We start from the raw sequence: 9,591 nt of genomic DNA on the forward strand, positions 1-9,591 counted from the left end.
TTAAGCCACTGTCAGCGTCAGGCAACACTCGGACGGTGTTTAGGCATGTTATTTTGCGTTTTTTTTTTTTTTTTTTTTTTTTTTGAGCGATTTGTTCACGATGTTTCAAAGAATGGAAAAGTAGCGGTTTTATCGATCTCTCTCTCTCTCTCTCGTACGCGTCGGTAATTAGGTCAAGAGAATGGAGATGTCTACGAATCAGAGATCGGCCATTATCGAAATCCGTTGCTCGTAAATTTCCGGCGATACCATCATCGGCACCGATGCTGCCGATGCCGATGACTGTCGATTAGCGGATTAGTATTATCGTCGTCCCCGGTCGTACCGTCGTCCCTGGCGAGATCCGACGAGGGAGGCAGGTAGAGATATAAAGCTTTTCGCGTTTACGATCAAAGATATTGAAGACGAAGCTTCTAACGATTGCTCAACATTATCGACAGTCAACGTATCGCCGCAATCATTTAACGACGATCTTAATTTTATATTGCTCTTCTACAATATCCCGCAAGGGAGACACGCGAGAGTAATAAGAATCGCACTTTCGTCCCTCTTCGTAGACAATCTTTCGTAATTCTTCCCAACGATAATCGCATGGTCACCATCACGTGTTATATTTATAGTCTCATTTCCTCGCGCGCGTTTTTTTTTCGCACGCACGTTTCAATCGGATAATTACGAAGTAAATGTGAAAGAAAGAAAAAAACTCTAGTTCCCCAGCTCTCGATTATTCGCGTGATCATTAAGACTCGTTCGAGTTTCGAGACAAGCGGAAAAGATTAATGTGCTCGAGAGAAGAAGCGAGCAGCCGCGGGACGCGAGCGTATCTCTTATCACGGTTTCTCCGCGCGTTGCGCTCTTTGATAAATATCTCTCGCGAGCAGTTAGGACGAGATCTGCAGTCACGACGATACAAGCGGAAAGTACATTTGTCATTTGATACCTCGGGAGCGCGTTTCGTGATCAAGAGACGCAATTTCACCGGATAGCTCTTGCCAAGCGGCGCGCAAAAAAAAACCCGGACTGCGTTTTCGTATCGTCAGAGGATGTCGAAGGACAAAAGAGAGTCTTTCTCGCACAGTTGGAGACGTAGTTACGTATATGGTTTTACGTATATACAGTGGTTGTAGTCGTGAAAGTCCCGGGCACAAGATGTCCCGCCGTGCGGAATTATAGACGTGAGGTCGCGATAAAGGCCGCGCGCCGAGGAAAACCGGGAAAGGATTCTTGTTGCTCGAGAGAAAAAAAAGTGCTAGAAAAGGCCGGCCGGCGCGCTGCTTTTTTCTTAAAGCGCGAAGATTAAAAAAGTGCTCGCGAGGAGAGAGTATATAAGTAGAAAGAGAGAGAGAGAGAAAGAGCAAAGTCTGCGTTTTCTAAGTGAAAACCCTCGCTTCTTAGAGACGCGAACGAGAATTTACGGCTGTTTATATGGAGCGTAATAAGTTACGCGAGAAGATTGGAAAGTACGAAGAACATAAGAGAGGCGTCGTTGTTGCTCGCTTTGGGGAAGAATTTCGGATTCCTGATTTTTTATGTAGCGCGCGAATATTCTCCGCGCTGTGTGTCAATAAATATCGCGCGTTGCGCCGATTGCGTTGCAGTTCGTCGAAAATCACCGGAATTAGCGGCGACTTCTGCGATTGTCCGAACGCGCGAGAAGAGAATACGCGCGCTGTAATAAAAATTAATGGTTCGCACCGCACAATTAGTTTATTCGCCGTTTGTTTTTGCTATTTGCAGTGCGCATTTACATAATTTCACACCGCGTTGTTCCGGATTAAAATAATAAATATTAAAGCTCCCTCGCGATTCAATTCACGTAAATGTTTCGATGTTATATTGTGAAATTGCAAAAGCATCGCAAATAAAATAAAATACTGAAAAGTACGAGATAGAGCTTTGACAAATGCTGTCAAAGCGTTGAGACCGCTTTACACAAAAACCATTCATCCCCGAAGTAAAGCCGCCAGAGTCGGCTTGTGTAGAACATCGCCGACACAACATCTAAGAAGATTGCCATCGGACTTACCGGTCTGTGTTTTGTGCGTGGGCGCGGCGGGGGCGGGCAATCCGGCGATGCTGCAAATCGTCTGTCCGCTGCCGTACTTGATATTCCTGTAGTGGCACGGCGTGGTGGGCGTCGTCAGCCCCTCGTTGCCCCTCACGGCAGCCCCGATCACCGAGATCTCGTCGAGCTCGTGCCCGCTGTCGTAGTAGAGCCTCGTCGCGCTGGTGCTGGCACCGCCGCCGCCGACGCCGCAGTCCTCCCCGGCACCGGCGCCGGAACGACCGCCGCCGGCACTTCTGCCCCCGCTACGGCCCCTAAGCGACTGCACCAGTCGCTTGGCGCCCGAGGACATTCCACGGAGGTGATCCAGCCTTCCGGTTTTCGTTTTCCCTTGTCCTAGCCGAAACCACCCGGGTAAACGCCCGGGGATGTCCACCTGAAAATTTGCACAAGCAAGTTTGCGTTTTAATCGTCACGTTTCGTTTGCGCGAACGACCGCCGCCTCGTAAATTCTCTTTGATGACGAGAGTTGCAAAAAAGAATTCACACTTTTTACAATATGATAGTTTTGTATCGCGTAAAATAAGGATGGGAATGTTGAGAAAGTTGTTTTTTAAACAACCGTTTTACGTGTTTAAATTGACGTTTGATTAGCGGGGATGAGATATGTTGTTGTGCGCTGAGTTTGTACTGAGTGAGTCGATGAGAAGAGAACTTATATATAGGTAATACGATATATTTGCTGTAGGTATATATATATATATATCTGTTTCTCTAATCTCGTTTGCGGTAATCAAGAATCTGTCGATAAGCGATCGGAACGATTGAAGTTTTCGACTACTGAAAGGCTTCGACTGACTGTGTAGACTACATTCATCCCTACTTGCTAAGATATATGCGATGTTTCAGACGAATAAATCGTCTATAAAATTGAAACTTGCCAGTCTCCGCCTGGGGCTACACGCGGTAGTTGAACTCGCTTGAGATAAGAATTTACCTACTTTCAGGTTTCTGACGTTTATGATGAATGATGAAAAAAAAAAGGTTCGATGCACATATTTCCTCTGGTCTATGCCCGTGCGTCTTATTGATTTTGACTGTGAAGGAGGAGAAGCCGTAAGCTTAGAAAGTCTATATAACTCTTAGTAATATATGATAAACTGTTCTCTCCATCTTTTCGTACATGTCGTACTTTGGCAAGAAAAGGAAGGAAGAAAAACTGTCCATGGGGTATTTTGCGCGCAGATATCAAAAGGTTTTTTTCCCGTAAAATACTTCAACACGCATACTGAGATATTATCGATTATCTGTCCGCACGCACTCGAATATGTGGTCAAAGTAAAAAAAGACCCTTTAAGGTTTAGGAGAAGGATTACGAGGGGTTAAAGGTCTTTGACCCCCAGCCCGTCCCCACACCAGGAAGAACCGATAAGCCAGATTACTCGAATAAAGCGGAAAGTCAACCCCCTATATTATATGCTAGATATATTACATAGCAACTTACCACGTAGTGATAGCCGCACCGCAGTGATAATTCAGCTCTCCGCTAGCTACGTATACCGCCAACGGTAGCGCCGCCCACAATCGCGACCGGTGTCACCGAGCGCAGCACATGATCGCTCTTCTCTTCTTGATCCCCGATGCGATATCGATCCGATCCACGCGAGACTCCGGCTTCCGGGTTCTGGCTCGCTTCGTTCGCGTTGTCACCCGATTGTTATTCAACCTGGCCGAGCGTTTGCGCACACCGAACACGCGAAACGGACCACCGACGACGGCTGCTGACCACCGTGGAACGTCGTCGCGCGACGATCGGCGGCATGCCACGCGACACTTCTCGTCGAGCACGTCGCTTCCGGTCGGCCGAACGCGCGCTAACGACCGCACTTTTTGCGAACGGTGATCGACAAGCGTACGAGGCACGCGTCGGTCGCCACGCGGTCGTCCTCCACCATCCGGTCCCGCGACATGTTGCGTCGTCGGTCACGCGCGACCCGATCACGCGGCGCGTTTGCCACAACACGCACGTAATTGCGCAACTTGCACTTGGCACTCGCACCGATCACAACGACGACGACGACGACGACGACGACGACGACGACGACGACGACGACGACGACGACGACGACGACGACGACGACGACGATGACGGCGACGACGACGACGACGACGACGACGAACGGAGGATCCGTTTCCCTGTCTCGCGCTCGGAGAATGCCCGTGGCCCGATATTGACGCCGACAGACCCTCTTTAAGGGACGGTCGGCGTGCAACAAGTGTCTCGAGCGACGACACTCGTCTCACGTGCCGCCGCTGCGCTCTCTCGCCTACTCCACGTTCAACCACTCTCGGCAATACACTCGATATTCTTCGTCCGACTCATCGACGACTGAAGACTCCGTTCTCCAAGGTAGCACAGCGCGTATCTGGGGAGAAACAGAGAGAAAATGTCGATTATTTGCCAATTCGACGAATGTGTGTGTCTGCCTGTCACTTGCGAAGCAAATTTTACGTCAAAATTTGTCTCGAGAGATATCTATCGCGGATTCGCTTCGTTCTCGCTGAAGACGTACGTCGATGAGTTTTCGCGAACGGAGTTAGTATTCCCAAAGGTGTGGAACTCCCGTCGCGGGATTTCCGTAAGCGTTCGCTCGAGAGGGCCAAGGGATATCTTCTCGAAGGATAAGACGCTCGACGCTTGATGAAGAAGTAATGGGCCGAAGATTAGGATGTGCTCCGTCGAAATTGCTAATATCGATTATGTCAAACCTCAAGTGTTCGTGTGTTCGGGCACGTTCAGATTAATCCTAGGGGAATTGGAGTAGCAAATGAAGCGACGTAACTCGACGTATCTCAGATGTCGGCGTTTATTTTGTTTTTAACTAAGATCAGAGATCAATATGCACGCGACGTATGTATATTCCGTCGCGTTCGGCAGAACAAACTGCTTTGTAGCAATCGAATGATGCGCGATTCTTTTCTTTTAGAACAAATCAACAAATCAACGTGTTAACAAGACGACAGTTGTTCTGCTGAACGCGGCCATTATGTGTCGTGTTTAAAAATATATTTTTAAGTAACAATCGAATCACCAACCTGTTGGATAGCGTTGTCAATAATTCGCGGAAAATTCGAAAGGATTTAAAAAAAAATGGTTAAGAGAGATCCGGGAATTGCGCGCAAATTAAATTTACATCTCTTTTGCGCGATATATAGTTATATCGAAATAAATATTTTCTTTGCCGTGTCCCGTCGCTGTAGCACAAAGCTTGTAATTCTTAATCGGATTTTGATCAACTCGTCGATGCATGGAATACACGCTTGTCGTGTGACAAGATGATGGATGCGTTATCGCATTAGTTATATGCGCATTTTATAACCGCGCGTATAACATGAGAAGTGCACACATTGGTCGGAGAGGCCGGGGAGAGAGAGGAAAAATAAAAAGGTTTTCGATATACGACAATGAGCAAAGAGGAAGAATCTGAACGAGACGAGAAAGCCATATAGTCGATTTGACGTATTATTACGCGGCTCTTATCTTCTCTTGTGCCGCTCACAAAGAAAGAACATCTCGACGATCGTGTAACATTACATACAAAACGGCGACTTGTTTATTCGAAAGCGCGACCGTTTCCACGTTTCCGTTAGAACGATTCTTTCTCTCATCCGTCACGGATTTGTTTTTTTTTTTTTTTTGTCGAGTTGATATTGTTACGCATCTTATTCGGAAGATTAATCGAAAGAAAATAGATGCACACAAAACTGCACAACGAATTGGTAATCGTAGAGTGAATTGCGATATTTTGTGTCCACAATTGTGTATATCGCATTTCATTAATTATACATTACAGAGAAATATTTATTGAAACGTATTTATCTCTGAATATATTAACCGGTATATTACTACCGGTATATTACTACCGGTGAACAATGGAGATTGGAATTACCCGGGTAATGCTATATAGGGTACGTGTGTCTATATGTATATATGTATGTATATATCGCGTTTTCGCGGAGATCGATCGATAAATAATTAGCCGGCGGGGTAGTCGCGATGCTCGATCTTCGAGCGACGCGTTAAATTGATTTCGCATAACGAAGAACAATGGCTGTCGTATACGGGATGAATATTAGGAGTCCCTTGCACAGCATCGGATAAATTATGTAGGCAACGAGAGTCTCGTTTTATTGCCGGCGGGGTCGTCGTCGTGCGCGCCGCTGCAATCCGGGCGTAAACTCGACGGCTCTCTCATATGGAAATCGTAACTTGAAAGTATAATATAAAAAAAAATATCCCGCTCGGCGGTCTACGTTACCAGAGTAGTAACGTTTGTTTTAGCTTATAAAAATTTCTGCACACAAGAATCGAAGGTGTATTTAATCCCGGGAAAGTGTGCCGATCGGAAGGGAAGCGCCTTCCGTCGCTCGGCGATGCGCGCGGACGACGTTCCGACAAATCATCCTTTGGGAAATGGTATCTGTGTTTATTAAAGGAGAGAAATCAGATAAATTCCAAGTGGGGTGCTAAATATAAGAGCCAACAGAGTTTCAACAAAATCGCTTTATGTTTCGTCCGATTGCGAACGAACGGACGAACGATCGCAAATTCAATCGTCTAAATTGGAAAAGAAGGAAGGACGGAGAATTCCGTCCGTCGCGAGGCGAAGAGTGTTTAAAATTACGAAAATCGAGGCGAACGAAAAACGCGCGGGAGGCGATGCAAAAATAAGATAAACAACATCTCACTTGCTTCGAGATAAATAAACACGTTCTTCGAAATAATTAAACACGTTCAATGCCAGTCACGGTGCAATCTCATTAGCGCTGAATCTTAAATCATTCAAACGTCTCAGTTATCGCGGCACGGTTTAGTCTTGGTGCCGCTTAATCAGAGTGGTATGTTTGTGTATCGTATCGCTTCTCTCGAAACGCTTTCGTGTTCATAGCTTTATAACGACGCTTACGAGACTCATCTGTCATGAGCGCGAGGCCGCGCAATTTATACGACACGCATCACGGCGCACTTCCAGAATATTCAAACACATTTGAGCACTCTAATACTCCGTAAAGTATTATCATTAGAAACGCGAGGGTTTTGCAACTAAACTATAAATACCATTGGCATTGATCTTTTATTACCGATGCAAATGGTACATTAGCAAAATTGCCTTGACGCTTTACGCGCGTAAAATGTATTTTTATTCAACTCGAACATTTTCGTCGGGAATAAATCACATACGCGACGCACGTACGTTGTTGAAAAAATATTTTGAAACAACCGTCATAAAACTCATGCGACGACTCTATTTTTTCTCGTTCTTTTTTTTTATTTTTTTTTTTTTACTTGCGCGATCAAACAAGGTTTCCTGCATCGTGGAGTTCGACGAGAGCGCGAGAACATGTGAATTTTTTATAATTTGATCCATTTCGACTCTTGCATTTTGCATGTGTTACGTTTCTGTGCGGCAAAATTGCGGAAAACAAAGAGATGTGATATATTGACGCGCGAAGTCAATTCTTTTACGTTAAGTTTCAAAATTGTGTTCCGCGCGTTTACCGCAGTTTTGCTTGCGCGGCACGGAATTTACCACGAGTTTTACCGCGAGTGAATTTAACTTGCACCTTCTCTCGACCGGTGGCATCGACCGGAGCGTGTCTCCTCTTTCTCCCTTTCCTCCTTCCTTGCCCCATCTTCTCTCCGAAGAAGAGACCTGCGTCCCGCGCAACGGCGTACAGACTCGCTTGGCGGCTGCAAATGGCCGTCCGCTGTCGTTGCAATAAATGCAGACACCGCATACAGCAGTTCCTCACTTTATGGTCGATGCGTCAAATGGTAGCGGGGAGTTTACGTTGTTGTGCCGCAGTGTCGGTTGATTGCGACGAGTTGCACCGCGTTTCATCAGAAACGACAAATAACTCGGCTCGGTTTAGATCGTATCTTTAAAAACGTGACTAAAGTAAGGTCACGTGACAAGAAAGAAAGAAAAACAACACGTGACTAAAGTCACGTGACTTTCCTTTAGTTACGTGTTTTTAAAAACAAGTAAAGTCACGTGTTGTTTTTCCTCTCCTTCTTGTCACGTGACCTTACTTTAGTCACGTTTTTAAAGTCACGTGACAAGGCGGAGAGAAAAATCACCACGTGACTAAAGTCACGAGACTTTACTTGAGTCACGTGTCTTTAACCTTTCAGTGCCAGACATAAAAAATGACCTGCGAGTTGTCCAGACTGGTCGCAGACGGATCTGTGAGATTCACGTGACTTTAAGTTTTAATATCTCCGCAAAAAGCAATATTTTTTCAATTTTTTTTTTTTTTTAATCGAAAAGTTGAACGATTCTGTCTCGATCAAAAGAAATAGAGTGAAAAACTCTCCAGTAGGCATTAAAGGGTTAAGAAAATCGAACGAAACTAGGCTAAAATAAAGAGAATCGTCTGGACACAGAGATTTTGTACGTACGTAACAAATCTTTTTAGATCATCAATTTCATCGCTAATGGAAGTTCTAATCTTCTTTCGCGTTCATTAATATGAAAAGGATGCTGTCCGATGGCGTACTGTCGTAAGCGACAAGAGAATTTGTGATATCGATTATGGTGTATAGCGCGAATCACTTGCAGCAAACGCCGACGCGATCCATTCGATTATTCAAATTTGATAACGTGTGACCGAGCCGGGAACAATCTGGGAATTGATCCCGAAATTTTCCGCGATATCATTTTTCTGTATAAAACGCGTTTGGTACAATTGAAAAACTGATCGTGGCAAAAAAAAAACTATACCGATCTCGAATCAGGAAACTTGCAAATTATTATTTCGGAAAAAAAGGAGCGATAGAGAAACAAATTGGAAACTGTGATGAAAAATGTTTCCGATGTGCGAAAAAAAATTGTTTCGCTTTTATTAGCGAAATCGGGAAACGCACTTGGGATTTCCCGAATACTGCGGTACAATTCTCACTCAGACCATTTTGAACATTGTAATCTCTCTCTGATACCCGTGACAATCCCACGTACGTGTCATTAGATAAACGGAACAATAAACGCGAATATTTTACGCATTGTAATGATAACAAAAAAACGAAAAAAACAAAACGGAGAAAAAAGAATACCAAAAAAAAAAAAAAAAAAAAAAAAAAAAAAAAAAAAAAAAAAAAAAAAAAAAAAAAAAAAAAAAAAAAATAAAAAAATAAAATAACGTTAACGACACATTCCGCGTGCCCACTTCGTTTGTCGGATTGATCGAGTTAAATTAAACTCGATATTCGAAGCTTCTCACAGTCTGGTTTTTACGCGCGCACGGTCCAATAGCTCGTGTGTCAAAAATAGTAGCTTGCGTATCGCAAATGCGCGGCGATACGCGGATCGCAACTAGAGGAAGAAACAACTATCGCTACATAAAGGAAAGTGAACAAAAAAAAACTATAAATCCCGCATGAATTTTGCGAAAATCGAATGGAAAGCAATAAAGCGAGCAAATCAACTATGTCGACGCGTCCGATTCGTCTTCGGTGAATGTGTTTGAAAAAAATTCTAATTACGAGATACTTCAATTTTTTACTTGCGTATAGTCTTTGCGACATG

General features: G+C 44.6%; 1 protein-coding gene across 1 annotated transcript in view; it reads right to left on the reverse strand.

The window, feature by feature from the left end:
• The window catches only part of LOC109857190 (potassium/sodium hyperpolarization-activated cyclic nucleotide-gated channel 1-like), a 113,480-nt gene extending 111,123 nt beyond the window's left edge, over nucleotides 1–2,357 (reverse strand). Inside the window, exon 1 of the mRNA XM_020433277.1 lies at nucleotides 2,027–2,357. Coding sequence (XP_020288866.1) covers nucleotides 2,027–2,357 — 331 coding nt within the window. The remainder of the gene's footprint in view (nucleotides 1–2,026) is intronic.
• Between the last annotated feature and the right edge of the window lie 7,234 nt (nucleotides 2,358–9,591).

Source organism: Pseudomyrmex gracilis, unplaced genomic scaffold (assembly GCF_002006095.1).
Source record: "Pseudomyrmex gracilis isolate BER0280 unplaced genomic scaffold, ASM200609v1 scaffold_150, whole genome shotgun sequence".
NCBI classification, from domain to species: Eukaryota; Metazoa; Arthropoda; class Insecta; order Hymenoptera; family Formicidae; genus Pseudomyrmex; species Pseudomyrmex gracilis.